This window comes from Pecten maximus, chromosome 1 (genome assembly GCF_902652985.1).
Source record: "Pecten maximus chromosome 1, xPecMax1.1, whole genome shotgun sequence".
Taxonomy (NCBI): Eukaryota; Metazoa; Mollusca; class Bivalvia; order Pectinida; family Pectinidae; genus Pecten; species Pecten maximus.
The window spans coordinates 40,446,234-40,468,827 of NC_047015.1; the positions used below are offsets into that span (position 1 = coordinate 40,446,234).

At 35.2% G+C, this 22,594-nt stretch overlaps 2 protein-coding genes across 2 annotated transcripts in view; one reads left to right on the forward strand and one right to left on the reverse strand.

Annotated features, from left to right (window-relative positions):
* Nucleotides 1–22,594, forward strand: part of LOC117333691 (DNA ligase 1-like) — a 51,329-nt gene that overhangs the window by 3,145 nt on the left and 25,590 nt on the right. The window contains 3 exon segments of the mRNA XM_033893113.1: nt 693–915; nt 1,276–1,350; nt 2,667–2,799. Of these exon segments, the coding sequence (XP_033749004.1) occupies nt 693–915; nt 1,276–1,350; nt 2,667–2,799 (431 nt within the window).
* Nucleotides 6,260–22,532, reverse strand: LOC117333717 (complement C1q tumor necrosis factor-related protein 7-like). Its single transcript, XM_033893142.1, has 4 exons — nt 21,797–22,532; nt 10,563–10,912; nt 8,917–9,060; nt 6,260–8,374 (listed from the first exon to the last, which is right to left on the reverse strand). The coding sequence occupies exons 2-4, from the start codon at nt 10,813–10,815 to the stop codon at nt 7,968–7,970; spliced, it is 804 nt and encodes a 267-aa protein (XP_033749033.1). The 5' UTR covers nt 10,816–10,912; nt 21,797–22,532; the 3' UTR covers nt 6,260–7,967.

Genomic DNA, 22,594 nt, shown 5'->3' on the forward strand with positions numbered 1-22,594 from the left:
ATCCCTATCCTGTAACTATATAGATTCACGTATATGCTACTAGGAATGGTCTTGGAGTATAGGAATGGTCTTGGAGTATTCTGCTTTTGTGACTTGATTCTTTTTTGTAATGTGGAATTAGTTATCATATTTAACAATCCACTGGTATCCCCAGCACTCATACATTTCATTGATATGAACACAATCATACTACTATGCTCCGAGTTCCAGCTCTGCCCCCGCAAACATGATCCCTGGGTTGTAAGTTAAAAATGGAACTGGCTGTGAGTACATGATATCTACAGATTTAGATTGTATTAACACCATCAGTATCTATTTCTTACTGGATATTGGTGATCATTGGTCAAGGTCAAAGGTCTAAGTTAGGTTTGACCAAATAATAAGCTTGTGTACAATAATATACAAGATATCTCATGAACGCCTGGACAGATTTAGGTCATATTCACACCATTACATCACTCAAATAAAGTCCTTCGCTGGATTAGATGCAGTGGGAATCTGTATCAGAATTGAAGGTCAAAAGGCCACACTTGAATAGTTCCAAAATACAATGCTCATATATAAGATACTTTTTTCATGAATCAATTAACAAATTTATTTTATTGATTGGGGGGAGAGGGATGATTTCTAGGTGAGCACTTCCAACTTTGCCTTTACTGATACTTGTTTCCTAAATCTGATTATTTCTTCAGTCCGATGAAGAATCCAGTGAAAAGGAGACCAGCAAAACAAGAAAAGGTAGTGATAAAACTTCCCCTAAAACTGGAAAGGGTTCCAACAAAAGCAAGAAACAGTCATCCAAGGAGAAAAAGGAGAAAACACCTAAAGTTAAAAAAGAAAGTAAGAAAAAAAGTCCTAAACAGGTGAAAAAAGAATCAAGTCAATCTGCATCAGACACAGAAATTGACAAAGCAGGTGAGAATTGTTCTTCTAAAACTTAATTTGAGCCTGAATGGACAAGAGGAACATTTTGTGATATTGAATGGTATTCTTTGGAAATTTTGCATGATTGTATTACGTGCAGTTTAGTGGAGTAAGGGTGCAATCTTATTGATAGTTACACATGTACATCCATATTATACACTGTTGAAATGTAAATTATTTTATCAGAATATGCACTAAATACATAGGTGATGCAATGATTAAATATCACTGATGTGAGTCTAATGAATTATTGAAATGATATCAGGTAAATTGTTGGTAATTTGGGCATCAAAAGAACTTCCCCACCCTTTTGACATAATTTAGATATGTTTCAATTTTATTCTTTACCAGAAGAAGAAAAGCCAAAAGAAGAGAAGACTATTTCAGTAAAGACTGAACCCAAAGCTCCTGTTCACAGCTTCTTTGGTGAGAATATAATCAGGAATCGTGTGTATTCAATATTGCAATTCTACTTTGGTATGTGAAGAGGGCGAGTTGCACTGAATCCATGAAGTTTGTCTTTCTATAGCTTTACATGAACCAAAAAGGCTGAGAACATCTGTCATAATCCTGTTTGATTTTTGACAATTTGATATTATATCATCCTTCCAAGATGAAGTATTGAATTTTATCAAAACCTTCATTCGTAGTGCATCAAAAATATCTTCATGTGTGTTGTTCATAGCACACAATTCTTTAATATATGGGTTCATGATCAAGGATTTAAACACAGGGACATACAATAAATATCAGGTTATCTCCCTTATACAGCAAATTTTTCAAGTGCTTTTCTTTATCTTGGTAGGTTAATATTATTTTCATATGTATATATACCAATATTTATGCAAACCATTTTGTGAGAGCATTAGTAACACTAGAACATGTTTTCATATTGTACTGTTAAAATTTGTAAAAATTCATATTCATGGATCAAGGCAGGATTTAGGGGAATATACTCTTCACTATCTAGCTGGAAACCCCTCAGTTTCTAAGAGCCAGTGGGCATATTCCCCCACCCCAGAATATTAATTATAGGTTGTTTAAGTTGATTTTCTACATCGTTAGCATTGTATAGATGATCAGGGTATGTAAAATATTCAATGATTTGGTATTTTTTTATTCTGGCTGAATAAAAATTATGTAATGTAAAATAATTGTCAGGCCTAATTATGGAAGAGTATTTGCAAAATAATTGTTAGAAGAAAGACAATGCTTTCGCGGGGGGAAATGAATCGGTCATTTGGGGAATATTTACTGGCTTTTAGTGAAACATTTAAGACCAGAAGAAATGAATTCTGCTGGGGAAATTTACCCATAAACACTTGAGAAATAGGGCTAGATTGACCCCTCATGTTTTGTGGTTTATAATGTAGTTGAGCACTTTTTACAAAGGGTCATCAGACTCATCACTGTCTTGACCAGAGTTGTAAACACGTTTTTTTTAGGTCAACTCAAGTGACCTTCTCAAGTGACCTTCTCAAGTGACCTTCTCAAGTGACCTATTGCAATAACCTTGTGCGTCCTTTTATAACCAATTTACATTTTTGACCTTTGAAATTTTCCATAAACCTTCCATGACCAAAGGTCAACCAAACTTGTGATGGGTGGGGCAAAAAGTGTCAATTGACTAAAATTTCAAAAATCTTAACCTCAAGACTCGGAAGAGTACTCTGCATATTATTAATTTTGAAGGTCAGATGTGAAATGCAAATTGAAAATTGTTGTTAATATTTTACTGTCAGCTCCAAAGAAAACCACAATCAAGACCGAAGATGTGACAAAAGATGTTAAGACTGACCAGAATAAAGAAAAATCAAAGGAAGAAGGCAGTAAGAAGGAAGAAAAAGAACAACCAGTCAAGAAAGAACAAACAACGTAAGTTTGTGTTAGATTTTATTTCTTTGAATTGGTTCTAAATGCTTTAGTTAATGATGTTAAATTACATCTATCTAAATTACAAACATCAATTACACTGTTTACAGTCACAAATAGAATGAATTACAATGTACAATTACACTGTTTACAGTTACAAATAAAATGAATAATACAATGTACAATTACACTGTTTACAGTTACAAATAAAATGAATAATACAATGTACAATTACACTGTTTACAGTCACAAATATAATTAATATTACAATGTACAATTACACTGTGTTTACAGTCACAAATAGAATGACTATTACAATGTACAGAATTAATCACAACCGGAATATGATGAAAAAAATCAGTATTACATTGGTTCAGCTGTTCTGTAAAGGGGTATATTTCAAAAGTATAAATATTTTTGTTTTCCTGCTCACTACTGTAGTTTAATCATATCAAGTGTTGGATTAATTATTTGTATGATTAATTATAGATTGGTGGCCATCCATTACAGATTTGATAATTGAATTCTGACATTGACTAAAATTGAATATTTATAGATTAATTTGAAGACACACTTGACTGCTGTCATAAAAAGTACCTATGCGATTTGACTTTGTATGAATTATGAACTTGTTCTATATTTTATCAGGTCTTTGTAAATGTTTGATAAACAATTGGAAATGCAATTTATTTTGTACTTTCTACTGCAATTGACATTAAAAAGAAGAAAAATATGAAAATAAGGTAGTAAATTTTACACTAGGGGAGAGGGCATATTTGAGGATAAATAAGGTAGTACATTTCACATTTGGGAGAGGGCATATTTGAGGATAAATAAGGTAGTACATTTTACACTAGGGGAGGGGGCTTATTGGAGGATAAATTTGGTACTGATTTTTATATACGTCTCCAGCTGACTAGTTCATTTAAAGGTTGTCCTTTAATGTTTTCAGTAATTAAAGGTATATGTAGTAATTTTTGTTTGGTATACTTAATTTATTGTCACAATATATATATACAGTGGAACCTCTATAAACCGAACATGCATGGGACATGACTATTTGTTCGGTTTATAGAGGGTTCGGTTTGGAGAAGTTGATCGAAAAATGACCGGTCAAATTCCGGATATAATTGGTTGGACGATGTTTTATTAGAATGCACCCGATTACAAAAGGGCACGTACATACTTAGACAATTTGGATTGTCTGAATAATATGCATATTATGAAAGTTAATCAATTTATATATTGCAGAATATATAAGAAAGGCAAATGACTATAACAATAGTTTTAAACAGTATTTTCACATGTACAACTACACTTTACGATCGGCCTACATTTTGGATGGGGCCAATAGTCCGATACAGAATATTTTACACATCAAATAATATTAAAGGGTGTGAAGATGTTTTGTTTCAATATCGATTACAATTGATCAGATGATACTGGTCGTATTTCCGACATCGCTGTTGTCTAAAAAAAACATCACGGGGTTCTTCACGAAAACAACCCCTTCTGGGCCTCATTTAAATTAAATGCGAAACTCAGGCTTCTAGCTCTACTTGCATTGAGAAGAAGTGTGGCATTGTTTCATAATTGTCGTGTTGATTATACACTAGGCCTTCCGTCATAATGCCCCCTTGGGGTATATATTGGATACCTGAACAAATCACCTACGTAAGTCCCGAGACAATAAGGCTTCACACAATACCCGTCACAGTTGTTGTTTCACGGTTGACTGGCCTGACCTCGTGTCATAATCGCTCAGGTAAGGCCGGTTTTCAGAAGTAATTTTTGGTATATTTTAACAGGAACCGGACACAAAATCAGTCTGGTGTTCGGAATTCAGAGGGATCGGTATTTGGAAGTTTTTTAATACTATAATATAGAAGGACCAATTCCGTACAATGACAATTCGTTCGGTATTCAGAGGTGTTCGGTTTTTAGAAGGTTCGGTTTTCGGAAGTTGCACTGTATATAGAGGGCTGGTAGCTGCCAGCTCCTTGTTTGACATCTCTTAATTTTGATAAATTAGGATGCTAGAGGTGTAATATTACAAGCTTTAGATGGGAGCATGAACATTTCATGGAATTTGATACACTAAATTATAATAACAATTATGGTAATCCATCATCAACAGAAAATCAAAGATTATATTTCATTTTGTCATCTGTTGGAAATATGTCTTATGTAAAATTTAAAAGCAGTTGTAGATATTGTCAACAAGTCCAATGGTCTTGTGTCTCAGATTTCCTAAAAAAAATATGGGTCTTTTATAACATCTTTGTATTCTTGGAAATAGGAAGCCATCGGCAATAAATTGTTGTGATACATCAGTAATATCTATAAAGCATAATCGGATGAATTTGAAATAAGTCAATATATATTATCAATCGAATTCAGAATAAAATTTCATAGTCCTGAAAAATTCAACTACCAAAAAGGCTTAAAACTGTCAAAATGAGATGTCAAAGTTTCAACCCAAAACACTGGGTTTGTCAAGTGGTAAACACATCAATATAATATTTACATACTGTCCCAAATTATGAATGAAATTCAAATTTTTATCTTTTGAATAGTTGTATTTTTTGTGTATTGTTTGCATGCATCCTATCAATAACTATGATCAATTAAGGAGAATATCCCCTTTTTGCAAGATGTATGTGTGGTGATCGTATGTTTTGGGAAGGTGTGGTATGTTCATGTTTGTCTCCTTGTGATAGCGCAGAATTGATGATGATTTTATAGTGCTACCTCATGATCATTGAAGAATCCAGAAATAAAGGATTGTTCAAGCTACAAAAAAAAAAAAAAAATAGAAGATACAACCAACAAAAACTCTATTCATTATTGATGACTTGTCATTATATCAGTGGTAGTTTTATTCCCAATTGATCGTTCTACCTCCGACAATGACCAATGGTAGTTTTATTTTCCGATTGATCGTTCTACCTCTGACGATGACCAATGGTAGTTTTATTTTCCGATTGATCATTCTACCTCTGACAATGACCAATGGTAGTTTTATTTTCCGATTGATCATTCTACCTCTGACGATGACCAATGGTAGTTTTATTCCCAATTGATCATTCTACCTCTGACATTGACCAATGGTAGTTTTATTTTCCGATTGATCGTTCTACCTCTGACAATGACCAATGGTAGTTTTATTCCCAATTGATCGTTCTACCTCTGACAATGACCAATGGTAGTTTTATTCCCAATTGATCGTTCTACCTCTGACATTGACCAATGGTAGTTTTATTTTCCGATTGATCGTTCTACCTCTGACATTGACCAATGGTAGTTTTATTCTCAATTTATCGTTCTACCTCCGACAATGACCAATGGTAGTTTTATTCTCAATTTATCGTTCTACCTCTGACATTGACCAATGGTAGTTTTATTCTCAATTTATCGTTCTACCTCTGACAATGACCAATGGTAGTTTTATTCTCAATTTATCGTTCTACCTCTGACAATGACCAATGGTAGTTTTATTCTCAATTTATCGTTCTACCTCCGACAATGACCAATGGTAGTTTTATTTTCCGATTGATCGTTCTACCTCTGACAATGACCAATGGTATTTTATTCCCGATTGATCATTCTACCTCTGACAATGACCAATGGTAGTTTTATTCTCAATTGATCGTTCTACCTCTGACAATGACCAAAGGTAGTTTTATTTTCCGATTGATCGTTCTACCTCTGACAATGACCAATGGTAGTTTTATTCTCAATTGATCGTTCTACCTCTGACATTGACCAATGGTAGTTTTATTTTCCGATTGATCGTTCTACCTCTGACAATGACCAATGGTAGTTTTATTCTCAATTGATCGTTCTACCTCTGACAATGACCAATGGTAGTTTTATTCTCAATTGATCGTTCTACCTCTGACAATGACCAATGGTAGTTTTATTCTCAATTGATCGTTCTACCTCCGACAATGACCAATGGTAGTTTTATTCCCAATTGATCGTTCTACCTCTGACAATGACCAATGGTAGTTTTATTCCCAATTGATCATTCTACCTCTGACAATGACCAATGGTAGTTTTATTCCCAATTGATCGTTCTACCTCTGACAATGACCAATGGTAGTTTTATTCCCAATTGATCATTCTACCTCTGACAATGACCAATGGTAGTTTTATTCCCAATTGATCGTTCTACCTCTGACAATGACCAATGGTAGTTTTATTCTCAATTGATCGTTCTACCTCCGACAATGACCAATGGTAGTTTTATTCCCAATTGATCGTTCTACCTCTGACAATGACCAATGGTAGTTTTATTCCCAATTGATCATTCTACCTCTGACAATGACCAATGGTAGTTTTATTCCCAATTGATCGTTCTACCTCTGACAATGACCAATGGTAGTTTTGATTGTTCTACCTAAGCTTCTTACCAATAGATCATGGTTTTCAATGATCATCAAGTTTGACTGTAATATAAAAATAAAAATAACCACTCTCATCTCTAGTAGAATTCTAGTAGAATATAGAAGTAACATATTTTTAGCAACAAAATTGATTCAACTCATATAAATATTGTGAACGTTACAAGTTTTTGTGGTGAATTTTGCACAGTACGATTCTGATTTTCATTAACTTAATTCAGTTTGGCTAAAGTTGGAATATATATACTGATGGGTCAATTTCTTATCCTTTCTTCTCAGGAAAAATCTTAACTTGTATTTTATAATTCAGACAACGGTTTTTGTCACAAGTTAAGGGGAGGTAATTATGTTATACACCAGGCAGAGTTGCTTAGAAAATTGTACTGCTTAAAGATTTTCCCATGAAGAATTTGGAAACACAGTGTAACTGTAAAGTTATGCTATATAGTTGCTTGAAGACTTTAATGATCTTAAATCCATGGCTGAAGAATTAAAAAAATATTTGTATAAGATTTGATACAATTGATAATATCACAATTTATAGCCATCTATTTCATTTTCTGGCTCCAGTTCGAAGGAAAAAATCCATTTTCTGCACTTATTTTGTTAAAGTAATGAATGTGATAGTCTGATTGCCTTGCATTCAGTTTGTAGAGACATGTACATGTAATGTGATATCTTGTCATGCTTTAAAGATTGTATCATTACTAGATTGTCCTGCATGATATTGTCACTGTCATGTACAATTTAACTTAATACAAAGAATCAGTCCGCATATAGCAGAAAGCCTGAGAATGTTGAGTAATCGTTTAGGAGAGAAGAATTTTTGGACAGCTGTATCCAGACATGATCCCCTTGTACGAGATGTAGTATAATAGTGTTACTTCCTGTCCCGTATCCAGCACGCTGGTCACCATGCATGGGGATCACATAGTTACCGTTCATCATAATCCAGCCGAAGGCGTCGGAATCCAAGTTACATAAAACATGGGCAGCGAACATGTATGTGCCATTGACCTTACAGACAAAAGTTGATGTGAAGGAGTCGAAGCTGTCACCCAGATTGATGAAGATGTTGTCATAGACCACAATTGTGTTCTCCAACACAGGACCAAGTCTCGAGGTCCTACTGGCTGAAAAGGCTACCTGTCTCCGAACATCTCCAGATTGCCCTGTGTTGAAATGTATAAAAAGTGTTATTGTAATACTGTCGAACCAGCCTTACTTGTAAATGATAAAAAATAACTGAGTATATCCTATCGCTCAGAGAATTCTTCATTGATCTTTCTCAGATTTAGTATCTAGGTTTTTCTTGTTTTTAAAAGTGGGTAAGAGAAAGAAGAAAAAGTAGAGAAAATATCAATTTACAGAGATCCAATAAAGGTCAGTCCCACAGAGATCCAATAAAGGTCAGTCTCACAGAGATCCAATAAAGGTCGATCTCGCAGAGATCCAATAAAGGTCGGTCTCACAGAGATCCAATAAAGATCAGTCTCACAGAGATCCAATAAAGGTCGGTCTCACAGAGATCCAATAAAGTTCAGTCTCACAGAGGTCAATAAAGGTCGGTCTCACAGAGATCCAATAAAGGTCAGTCTCACAGAGATCCAATAAAGGTCGGTCTTAGACAGATCCTGTAAATTATAAGATAATTTGATGGTGGGCACCAAGATCCCTCTATAAATGATTCTAATCCTAATACTGTGTAACATACCTTTCTGCCCTTTTTGACCCATGACACCATACGGGCCCACCTCTCCTCTCATCCCTTTGTTCCCTCGACTTCCACATTCACCTTTCTGACCTTTTCTTCCCCTTCTGCCTCGGTCCCCTGCTTTTCCTGTAGGTCCTAGTGGACCTGTAAATAGAGTAGTTCCATATCAAATTATAAGCTTGTTGTCTCATTGTTAAATCTTATGTTGTATGTGGTAAAATTAATGTTGGCACTGAATTCTATCTCTGAAGTGCATTCCCACTGAAATCGCTTTTATAAAGTACACCCCAACAGGTTTTCCCATAAAAAGCTTTAACTTGTCAGTCGTTTGGCCGATTTTCTTCTGAGTTCATCTTTGGTCAAATGTTGTAAGTAAACAAAACATATTATTTGACATAAAACAACTACCATGGCAACACAATCTGGGCCTCTGATTGGTCAAATTTGGATATTGTCTGATTTTGACTAGATTCGTTATATAGGGGAATATGCATATGCCTAACAGCACTATATAGGTTTTGTTGCCATGACAACCATGCTAAGGCAAATGTGGCCTCTAATTGGTCTCAATTTAGATATTGTCTGATTTCGACCAAACTTGGTACATAGGGGTATTAAATTATGTCAAATATTATTGTATAGCTGGTTTTGTTGCCAGGACAACCGTGCAAAATAGAGTTTAACAGGTTGGAATTTACTATTATTTCTAAATTTGTAAAACCTCAAAATAAAGTGTCAGTACTATAAAACTATATCTTGCAAATAACTGGGAGCAGGGGGTATTAGACAGCCATCAGCTTACAGTTCTGGTTCCTTGAGTGATTTTGATCAAATTCACACAATGATAAAGCACAATGATATCTTGGACAAGATTGAGTTCCAGGGCTTTTGAGTCAAGGTCGAGGTCACTGTCACTATTTTTATTGTGGGCTGGTATAGGGGACAGGATTTTCTTTAGTAATACTTTGTATACACTTGTTAGGTTATATTGACATTTGAGGCAGTCTTCCATTTCACCAATGTTAATCTGTACTGCATGTATATATATGAGTTCATAGATGTAGTCTAAATCATGTGATGTGATTGATACATAAATTTGATCAACGTTAGAGAAATGCTTCACTTATGCACTACAGATGAATCAAATGTAGATATGGATTCTGATTGAGAACAATTACGTTACTATGACATAATTTTGGCACCATGTTGATCATCGTCATGGCAAGGCTTTGTACTTTGTATCAGATTGCTTGCGTATCAATCACAGAAAGGAATTTGAACATACAGGGAAATGGGTGAAAATAGCACATATTTATTACAGAAAGACAGAGTTATAAACATAAATGTAAATATACAAATAAACGCTTGTTAGATTGCATTTATTGTTAATATAAATGCAATCTAGGTGACCGATAACTATTTGTGGCATCCATAGATTGCTTTTATATATTGACAATAAATTCAATCTAACTGAGTATACATTGCGAATCCTAGCTAAATGTTCAGAGCATATTAGTAAGACAGTAGTTTTCAAGTACAACTATTGAAGTATTATATGACGTATAACCAAAAAGCCATTGCTAGATTTAATTGATCCATGGCAATGATAACTTTAACTCAAATTTCATAAATAATGGTCATGTTACCTGGTATTCCAGAATTCCCTATCTCCCCCTTCTGTCCCTTAAATCCAGACTGGCCCCTTGGTCCTTGGAGTCCCAGGTTACCGTGTGCCCCAGGTGTACCTGGAGGACCGGAACAGCACTGACAGTAAGGAGAAGCTTTGCTGTAGGTAAGAGTTGCAAGAGAACTCTTCACTACCAGCAGAAATAGGTAGGACAGTATGTACACCTTAATGTTTAAGTTGGTGTTTGTTAAAAACTTTTTCATGATCACCATTCACTTAGTCTTGTTTTAAACTGATCAACACAAGTTTGAGGTCACTTTTCATCATCCTGTGAAGAGTCTAGTTTTATTTTACGTTTCCTGGGTTCATCTGAAAATAAAATTGATAAAAGTAAATTTAAATGTTAATTTTTATTTGTACATATATATGTGCTGTTACTGATAAAACTTTATAAATGGTATGTTTGTCAAAATAATGTAATGAAGACAAATCATTGTAACCACCAACTATCGCTAATGTTGAAAACATTGTTAAATAGAAAGGTGTGAAAGTAGAAATTTCAGGTAATTATCTTGATTAGCATGTGGGAAATAAATATATATAGTCTTAACATATAGAAATCTCGGCTAACAAACCTAGAAGGGAGAAATCTCAGGTAGCGATTTTCAGGTAGAAACCATAGCCTGTAGAAATCTCAGGTGGTAATCTTAGCATATAAATCTGAAATAGTCATAACTTTAAGGTTGAATTCTTAGCTTGTACACATTTTTGGTGTAGTAATCCTGAATCCAGGTAGAATCTTTGCATGTAGAAATCTTAAGATACAAATCTTAGCAGGTATATGAATTGTCTTAAGATCCAATCTTAGCAGGTATGTAAATTGTCTTAAGATGAAATCTAAACAGGTATATGAATAGTCTTAAGATGCCAATCTTAGCAGGTATATGAATTTAAAAAGCATAAGCTGAAACTTACTGATGTACCTATTCTGTATACGTATATTTCTTTACATGTGAAATTTAAATGAAGGGAAGGGCAGCTATAACGTCACATACGTTTAATATGATATGTGTTTATCTCCATATTTTAAGGTCTTAGCAAAACATCTCTTATAATTGGCTGGAAAAGGAAGATTTAAGAGCTGTTTAGATCAATGTTATCTCATCCAATGTCTAGTGGGAGTTAATCAACGCCATTTTTTAACATCCAGACTTCCTGATATCAGTTGATATGAAGTGAACAACATGATATAGATCCCCCATTCTCCTGTGGGTGTTTTCATGGGCATTCGCCAATGTAATAAAATTTATTATCTATATTTCATTATTTTGACTGACTGTAAAGTATTTTTCATTGTTATAAAAACCATTGACAGTCTGAGTCAATGCTTAGCAACAGAAAATGTCATTCAGATAGATATGCCGAACTTTTCAATCTAAAGCAAGAGTGAGTCCAACAACATGTTTCTTCCAAAAATTTATTCCTGCAGTTGTTTACATGTTTCGACTGTTAGACACACCAGTCTAACAGTCGAAACATGTAAACAACTGCAGGAATAAATTTTTGGAAGAAACACCGTGTTGGACTCACTCTTGCTATACTTATTACCTAGATTTTATGTGAGACCTCGGTATCTACTAGCATCCACGGCTGTTTCATCAAGATCAGTACCGAATTCTACCTAGAGGGACGTTGTGTCTCCATCCCCCCGTAGTGATTTTCAATCCAAAGAAAACCCACCAAAGTCAGTTGTCAGATCCAGATAACTCACTCATTCAGGTAATCTTAAAACATCTGAACTAACAAACCATTTCATTTATAAATCCCCTATAGCTACCAGAACAAAAGGGAGGGACAAATATGCTTTTCTTTTCTCTCTCTCCTTCCCTCTGTCCTTCTAAGAATTAAGTAGTTCTGGCTCTTGTTAAAAATAAGACAATTTGGCTAAATTGATATAATCAATTGTCTAGAAGTTAACGTTAAATATCTTTCATGTTTGACTGGTAGCATCCCTAGGGGATTGGTATTAAAAAAAAACTATAAATGGTCCCGCTGACCCCCAGGGGGCTGAAGGGTGGGTCTTAAAGGGGTCAGTTTGGCTAAAGATATATAAACGACTTCTTCTCTGAAACTAAGTCATGTACATGGCTCATATTTGATTGGTAGCATCTTTATGGGGTAGGGATTCAAAATTGTACAAATGGTGGGGCTGACCCTCTGGGGGCCGACCCTCTAGGGGCCTAAGGGGCGGGCTCAAAAATTGGTCCATATGGCAATATTGATATTAATGACTTCTCTGGAACTAAAACCTTTCAAGGATCAAATTTGTTAAAATATGTAAATGACTAACTCACAATTACCATGAGGCCCAGGGTCATGATATGTGTTAGGTTCCCCAAAATACATGCTGAGGTCAAATATTAAGGTTCAAGGTCTAGGCCCTGAAAGTCGAGGTCAAATTTTGCATCTTTTCACATTTCACTGACAAGCACTTAATTAGCTGATGAAGCAAAGTTGTTAGAATGAAAGGAGTTAACTGACCAAAGGTCGAGGTTACTCGGTCAAAATAGTCAAATTTTTGCTGGATCATGATCGAGATCCAAGAGTGCTAACAAGTTTGATTAAATGAATGACTTTGACCTACTTTCAAGGTTAAAGGAGTAAAACGTGTTAAAATGTTGAACAATCTCTCAATAACCAAGAGGACAATACTTGGATGAAATGCTACAGTTTCTTCAAATGAGTGACCTTAACCTACTTTCAAGGTCAAAAATGTGTTGAAATATTGAAATGTTTTCTTAAAAACCAACAAGCCAAGAGTTACAACATTTGTCAGTTAGAATGCTTGGAGGAATGGCTACAGAGGTTATTCAAATGAACACACCTTTTATATACCGTATATACTTTTCAAATTTCAGTTTTAAAGCAAAACATCATTACACTCGATAACTTGGGTGACGGATAAGGCCCATAGGCCTCTTGTTTGGTTATGAGTGGAAATTGCAAGGAAGAATTTGGTGAATATGATGATTACAATGTTATGGTTTTAATAAACTGTCACTAGGGAGTTATTAATGAATGTGGTGTAATTTATATAAGTACAAGGCTTACTACAAGCTGACATAGGCCTTACATGGAGATTACATAAGGTGTACCCAGGGAGTGGACGTAAATCACCAGCAGGTGTCAGCACCAGTCTGTATGTAATTAGTTTGTGAATGGTTTACTGCTGCAGGGCTACCTTGTACAAATACATCTTGCTGTATAATTAGACTACATCGAAACCTCATTGTAATCTGCATTGATAGGCATCACATAAAGCACCTCAATCAGTTTCTATTTCCTAACGGAATCATAAAAAACTGAGATATGTCAATTCTAGCTCCTTCAATGTATGTTTTACCGAGTCCTAGTTTATAGGGGAACTTTGAGTTATAGAATACTTGACCATAGAGGCATTCTTTTTTAGCATTTGATATCAGAAGTGCAAGCGAACTTAATTATGCTGTAATGCGGTACCAGCTTCCATCCAGCATCAACATTTCATTTTGAACCACTTCGTCTTTTAACCAACAGGCACAGAGTCATGATATATGACCAGTATTATTCTGAGATGAAGGATTACTATGTTTGTTCAAATGAATGGCCTTGACCTAATTTCTAGGTCACAGGTCAAAAATGTTAAAATCTGCAATAGACTTCTCATTAATTTACAGACACTGGGCCAGAAGCATGATGAGGTATAAAGGGCTAAGAAGTTTTGTTTAGATGAATAACATTGACATACTTTCAAGATCACAGAGTCAAATATGTAAGCTTTTTACAGCTTTTCATAACAAAAAGGCCCAGGGTCATGATATTTGCCCATGGCAGCATGTTTGGTTAAAGAGCTAACAAGTTTGTTCAAGTTAATGACCTTGGCCTACTTTGAAGGTCACTTATCTTAGTTGTAGTTTTACTGTACTCACGTCAAGGTCAGTGCTTCCACTGAATGAAAAGAAACGTATGGCGCATTTATGATTCAGCATATCCTTGACCTTCAAAAATTGTAGCATACAATGCATGTCAAATATTTGGGATATTGTATTTCAAACATGTTTTCAAGGGTTATTCTAGAACAGAGATGTATGGACATTGCTTTAGAAGCCTTATTTAACATGAAAATCAAGTGCTCTTAATTTGTTGATATCTGAAAACCCAAAATTTAGAGACACATTTTCAGCATTCCAAGTACATTACATTGCAGACATCCTCGGTAACGGGGAAGCAAAAAATTATTGTGAGTTTCATGAACTTATTCTTGATCAGAGAATCCACGATCTTGGTAGTCTGGGTCAGGCCAATAAAGCTGTATGGTATCACAATATGATCCTAACGAGGCACACTAATGGGATGTATAAGTCCTATTTTGCTTTGGTTCCTAAATCATCACCACTATTGTCTGGGTACTTGTGTACCTTCCCTCACAAGAGTTTCGGATTTTAAGACGATTCAAATTATAGAATACATTTTCAAACTGTCTAAGCTATGTTTTGTGATGAATTTTAGCTTTACTTTTCAAAGACCTGAAGATCTTATGTCATGGCCTGTCATCCATCAGCTGTCTGTTGGCAGTTGTTATCACCATACACTGCTCTAACTGGATACATGATGACACATAGATAAGGCTACCACTTGGCATTTCTTATACTTCAGACTTTTCTTTAGACATCTACATGTATGCTGACAGATTTACTATTGGTCTGATTTGAACAGTTGTGAATCACCAATTACTACAAACAAACAAAAAATAACAAAATGAAAATTTACTAATACAGTCCAACCCACTTAATACAAACTCTGATAATACAAAAACTCGCTTTATACCAATGAAACGTACCGTCCCACGCGCATTTTAGAAAGTGTATACAGCTGTAGGCAGGTATACAGGTAAATGAGTAGTGTTCAATTAAACAATGTTAACCATTGGAGATTACTGAGGCTGACATTATTTCTCTGAAAGGAACAGAACTCCACAAGAGCGATGATGATGACGACGATGATGATAGTACTGACCCGGAAACATGCCTTACAGATCGCGAGGCCCGCGAATGCCTTGACAAGTTGAAATCATTCGTTCAAAATCAAAATGATATTCAAGATTGTGTTTTCAAAAATCTCTTAGACCTGGATATATATTTGTAAGTAAGGTCAGCTCAGAAAAAGTAAAACATACACTGGTCAGTGATTTTTTCACAGCTGCAAAACGTGATTAGCGCGATCGTGATATGACATTATGAAGCCGTTGTAGGCCTATTGTGTATTGGTAGGCCAACTGTAAATAACCAAAGACTGAACACCACACACTTACAATGTACAATGTTTTAAACGTTTTATTTTTATATTAAATAATTAAATTAAAATGCAGTTTTGTTTATTTTTAGAGAGGAAATAGTAACATGAAACTTGTGTATGCAAACATGTACGAAGTGTACATGTGATACATGGTGTGGCACATTGGAAATACGACCCCACGTAATATGAAACCTGTATAGTACGAACACATTTGAGGGGTCCCCAGAAATTCGTCATAACCGGGTTGGACTGTAAATCTTATTCCTGATCACAGGGATTACTCAGGATGCATACAATCATGAAATAAAGTCCATAAAATTGAGTTTTATAATTGTTGTCCCTTAAGATTATGTCTTTTTCAAAGTAAGGACTAACCTGCAATTTAGCTGGGCAATTCTTAACAAAACCTGGGGACAGGTACGTATACAGGTATATATTTAATCCCAAGATGTACTTCTTAATTAGATAAGTGGAATCTTGGCAGTCGGGTCAGATTTCAAATATCGGGTATTCCATGGTTGAAATTCTCTACTGATGAGTCTAGTAATCTAGTAGTCCCTATAACCTTCACAATTAATCATGATCATAATGAGCAGTGCACAAATTGGTGAATTATATCACAACAATTTAGCTATGGAATGCCTCTTGGTGTGTAAACGTTGCCATAGTTACATAGGACAAAAAGTGAGATATTTTATTAGATTTGTGATATCCTGATATTAGCTATCAGTGCTGATGTTCTTTGTGGGTACATTAAGTCAATCAGCAGTCCAATAACATCCTATGTTAATTAAACCTCAGATCCAGATGACTTAACACTTCCCAGATAAAAAGCTCAAATTAGCAGCTATAAAGTGATGATGCTCAGTGTCATGGAAACAGCCATGTAATATGCTGATGTTCTAATAATATCTCGGAACCTGCTGTAGACAGCTATACTTAAGTAAATATGTAGATCTTGTTGATTATGAAAATTAAAAAGAATAGTTTCAAAAAATAAGCAATTGGGACTTGGACATTTTAGTCACATAGGCCATTTTTGTTTATCATGGTACAAAGGATTGGACCTGAGTTTTTTTTTTTTTTTTTTTTAAATAATGATGGACCTTTTTGTATTGCTTTGACCAATTAGCATTGACAAAGACTATGGAGGTCTTTAAATTATTATTTTTTCTTCAGGTTCAGATAATTGTATTGCTAAAAAAATAAAGTATGTATACACAGTTACCTGTACGTATACACAGTTACCTGTACGTATCCACAGTTGCCTGTATGTATATACAGTTGCCTGTACGTATACACAGTTGCCTGTACGTATACACAGTTGTCTGTACGTATACACAGTTGCCTGTACGTATACACAGTTGTCTGTACGTATACACAGTTGTCTGTACGTATACACAGTTGTGCCTGTACATATACATAGTTGTCTGTACGTATACACAGTTGTCTGTACGTATACACAGTTGTGCCTGTACATATACATAGTTGCCTGTACGTATACACAGTTGCCTGTACGTATACACAGTTGTCTGTATGTATACACAGTTGTCTGTACGTATACACAGTTGTCTGTACGTATACACAGTTACCTGTACATATACATAGTTGCCTGTACGTATACACAGTTGCCTGTACGTATACACAGTTACCTGTACGTATACACAGTTGTCTGTACGTATACACAGTTACCTGTACGTATACACAGTTGCCTGTACGTATACACAGTTGCCTGTACGTATACACAGTTGCCTGTACGTATACACAGTTGTCTGTACGTATACACAGTTGTGCCTGTACATATACATAGTTGTCTGTACGTATACACAGTTGTCTGTACGTATACACAGTTGTGCCTGTACATATACATAGTTGCCTGTACGTATACACAGTTGCCTGTACATATACACAGTTGTCTGTATGTATACACAGTTGTCTGTACGTATACACAGTTGTCTGTACGTATACACAGTTACCTGTACATATACATAGTTGCCTGTACGTATACACAGTTGCCTGTACGTATACACAGTTGCCTGTACGTATACACAGTTACCTGTACACAGTTACCTGTACGTATACACAGTTGCCTGTACGTATACACAGTTGCCTGTACGTATACACAGTTGCCTGTACGTATACACAGTTGCCTGTACGTATACACAGTTGTCTGTACGTATACACAGTTGCCTGTACGTATACACAGTTGCCTGTACGTATACACAGTTGTCTGTACGTATACACAGTTGCCTGTACGTATACACAGTTGTCTGTACGTATACACAGTTACCTGTACGTATACACAGTTGTCTGTACGTATACACAGTTGTCTGTACGTATACATAGTTGCCTGTACGTATACACAGTTACCTGTACGTATACACAGTTGTCTGTACGTATACACAGTTGCCTGTACGTATACACAGTTGTCTGTACGTATACAAAGTTACCTGTACGTATACACAGTTGTCTGTACGTATACACAGTTGCCTGTACGTATACACAGTTGTCTGTACATATACACAGTTGTCTGTACGTATACACAGTTGCCTGTACGTATACAAAGTTGCCTGTACGTATACACAGTTGTCTGTACGTATACACAGTTGCCTGTACGTATACACAGTCGTATACACAGTTGTCTGTACGTATACACAGTTGTCTGTACGTATACACAGTTGCCTGTACGTATACACAGTTGTCTGTACGTATACACAGTTGCCTGTACGTATACACAGTTGCCTGTACGTATACACAGTTACCTGTACGTATACACAGTTGCCTGTACGTATACACAGTTACCTGTACGTATACACAGTTGTGCCTGTACATATACATAGTTGCCGGTATGTATAACACAGTTGCCTGTATGATGCACAAGAAAGAATGAAATCGGAAAATTAGACATTTATTTCAAAGGCCGGTCAAGTATGCTAATATATACTAGAGGGGGCGATGGAGATAGCTATGACTTCACGATGCACAAGAACTATTAAAAAGATTAAAAATGAATTTCATGCCAATATCTATGGAAAAATATGTGTGCCATTATGCTAAATATATCTCCTTATCTACATGTTACATCTAAATGTATCATTAAAGCGCAAATTATAACAAGCATCAACAACTCAGTAAGTCATGACTGTCCTATATTTTGACCTTCGACCTATATATGTCATTACTGCCCTTCATTTTGACTTTCGATCTGTATGAAAAAAATTTGCACTCAGTTTTTAAACACTTTTCATTCGGTGTTCAACTTTATTCTTGGAGCATGGGTTCACTAAATACATTGAACTTCTGATATTGCCTTTAAAAAAACGTGATAATACTTCATATTTACTCACATTTATACCAACAAATGCAATTATTGGGTTATTGAATATGGTGGCTCTGTCAAACATTTAGTGTCAGAACAATTAGTTTCTACACAAATTCAACACCTGTGCATGAGATTTCCCATCTGTTGGGAGACTGTAAAATGCCAAATTGTCTAGCAAATTGTTTGGTTTTTACTACATATCATTACGTTTGTACTACATCCAATTTTCCTCTGTATCATGTTAGAAAGAGCTGAAGGAGATAACGAGGTATAAACTAAAATAGAAACATGGATTATAATTGTGTGGAAAGAAAGAAATTATCAAGACTTCTTGTGTATGTCAGTGATCACTCCCTCAGAACATTTCTCAGATTAATTTTCCAAAAGATACATTGTTTCCATGACAACTGACAGAAATATTAAATCCTTGAATAATTTCATAAAGAATTCAATAAAAGCAATGAGACAGTTTGGGCGTTAAATGTCCTGTTTGATATATGAAATATTTAAGGTATTTTTATTTAGTGAACAAATACCTTTTGAATTTTGATATATGGAAATAAAAAGCGATATGGAGGCTGAGATTTTTGCAATTTGTTAAAATTGATTTCTTCTTATTTTTTTTCTTCAAATTTATGATAGTTAATAATGGAGAGCAGAAATATATATCAGAATGTATTAATGTACTTCATATTAAATAGATGTCAAGAAAAACATACATTTTAATTAAGAAATTACATAAATATATATTTTAGATGTTTTTTTTTTTTTTTGTAAATTAATTTTACACATGTAAATGACAGTTTCTGATTGGTCATTGGAATACAGTGCATTCCGCTTAATCGGGTTGCCTATTTGCGGGGACTTTTTACCCGATTAACCGACTTACCCGATAAGCCGAAATGCACGTCGCCATCTTGGATTTGGTCCGTAATGGTAGTCAGACTTGGGTCGATTTTGGATGAAAATATTTGCGTTATTATTGTTAATAAACGGTGTTTTTGTTTGTGCTTTCACTGATGTCAAATTGTCAGATTACTATTACTAATTGTATAAAAATGTGTGTATTAAAATAACAAAACCTTAATGATTTTCTTATTCGCGGCACAGTACAATCGTAGCACCTCAAATCGGGGGGTCATACATCCCTGTTTCATCCGTGTGTTCCTAATTTGACATACGATCTAAGGACTCGCCGACAATTACATCTAAAATCATTTATGTTTATCATAGAGACATTCTTATGTTCGCTTTGAAGTTTAAAATATTCCATATTATTTCCAATTACCAAAGCACAGAGATCGGAGAAACCGAGTTTATTTAGGTCGTTTCCTGTGGTATAAATTTATACGAACTTGACACTGGCAGTCACTGATAAAACAACACGAAATCCAATGTAATGTTTTTATTAACCAGTTCTAATCCTAACCTGAATAGGAATTATGAGCTAACGTCGGGCGTCTGTCCTTTTACTGCTCGCTACTGATTTTTAACTCACCTGTGTATCGGTGTCGTCACATTTCCCCGTGGCGAACCCCTCACTTTGGATTCGCCACATACAGTAAGCGGTGATATCAATCGATCTGTAGCAATATCAGACCCAGGTAAAAACCTATTGTTTTGGTTTTTGCTTCGAAGATTTTACATCCCAGACGTAAAAGTTTAATTGTCTAGTCGCTTAATTATGCTTTTAAAACCCCATTACGTTTTGCCTGCTGCTGACTCTAAAAATAACATTTAATTTTACCCACAATTCTTAGTCGACTTCCTGTTGGGGAAAAACCACACGAGGCAGAATCAACAACAACACAGTTCTGAACATGACAAAACCCCGACATAACATTACCGTTTAAGGTAATATTTAACTGTTTTTTGACATTTGAACCATCAAAATTACACTATTTGTTGATAAATGTCTAAAACTTAAAGAAATACGCGATGACTTTCGTGAAAATCGGAGCATTTCTATTTTTTGTCCCGATTGTTCTATTCGAATAACCGAAAAATACGACTTTTCCAACCCAATTAAACGAATTTTTTTAACATGATTTAAGAGAAAATGGTTTTGGTTTTTGAAATTTTACCCAATTAAACGAAATACCCGATTAAGCGTTACCCGATTAAGTGGAATGCACTGTACATCCTTTTAGAAATTAGTCAGTGGAATAAGTCAACAGAATAGATTGTTTCAGAAAATAAATGATTGAATATGGAATTAATCAGTTCAGAAAACAGTCCCTATGGAACAAACCATTTAAGAAGTATTTTACCTATGTTTAAAGTGTCAAAATTATAAATGATTATCAAGAAAAAAGCAGTTAAAAACATTAGTTGATATAGTTACTTTGACATTTTAATATGAAAAAAAAAACATTAAACCTTTTTAGACATTTAGTAGGAAATGTTCTTCCACGAAAAACTTTGATACTTTTAAGTTAAAACAAGCAAAGGTGTAAATAATATTCAATAGTTCTAAAGCAAGCTAAGCTTTAAAAACAATACTTGGGAACCATAATATTGATATAGAATTGGTACATCGGCATGATAACTGGGTTGATTATCACTATAGTAGAGACATAACTCGAGATTTGACTTACCTATCCATGTCAAGATGGCCTGTCTGGATCTCTCAATAAAGCATCCTGCCGTTTTCCTACCCGATTAACAGGTATCATCTCTTCATTGTGTGCCTGTATGATGACACTCAGTAGACCAATACTGAAGTCTGTATCCTGTTTAATGATAATAGCCACTCAATGTGCCTGTCAGGCTGTGTGACGATCACTCTGGACCAGTTCTGACATAATCTGTCCCATTTATCTTGTCACAACTTTATGTACCTGTGACAAGAGTCTATCCAATTTAACGATTGTCACCACTTGAAGAGTCTATCAAATTTCACAATTTCACCACTTGAAGAGTCTATCAAATTTCACAATTTCACCACTTGATGTGACAAGGGTCTGTCCGATTTAATGATTTTCACAACTTGATGTACCTGTAACAATGTCTATCCTGTTGGACAAATATCAACACTTGTGAATATATACCAGCACTACAGACCAATATTGACAGAGTATGTATCGAGTTTAACGACTCTTATCGCCACTTGATATGCCCATGTGACAAGTGCTTTGGATCAGTTTTTCTTGTTTAATGCCTCTATGTATCTGTGACAGTCTATTTTTCAGTTTTAACAGTTGTCACCACTCATACATACCTGTGTGACAAGAACACTTAACCATTACTGACCATCTTTATCAAGTTTAGCGATTACCGCATCACAACTTGGCGTACCTGTGTGAGAGCATCGGTTGGACCACGGCTGACAGTGCCGAAGTATCTGGTGAAGTGATTACTGTTGTAGCGATACACAGCTGACAGATGCTGGTCGC

Excerpts from the sequence above, each read along its gene's own strand:
- LOC117333717 (XM_033893142.1), bottom strand. The coding sequence starts at position 10,815 with ATGGTGATCATGAAAAAGTTTTTAACAAACACCAACTTAAACATTAAG. Across the intron at positions 9,061-10,562 it reads AGGGAATTCTGGAATACCAG|GTCCACTAGGACCTACAGGA; the intron begins GTAACATGACCA and ends CTCTATTTACAG. Across the intron at positions 8,375-8,916 it reads GGGTCAAAAAGGGCAGAAAG|GGCAATCTGGAGATGTTCGG; the intron begins GTATGTTACACA and ends ATTTCAACACAG.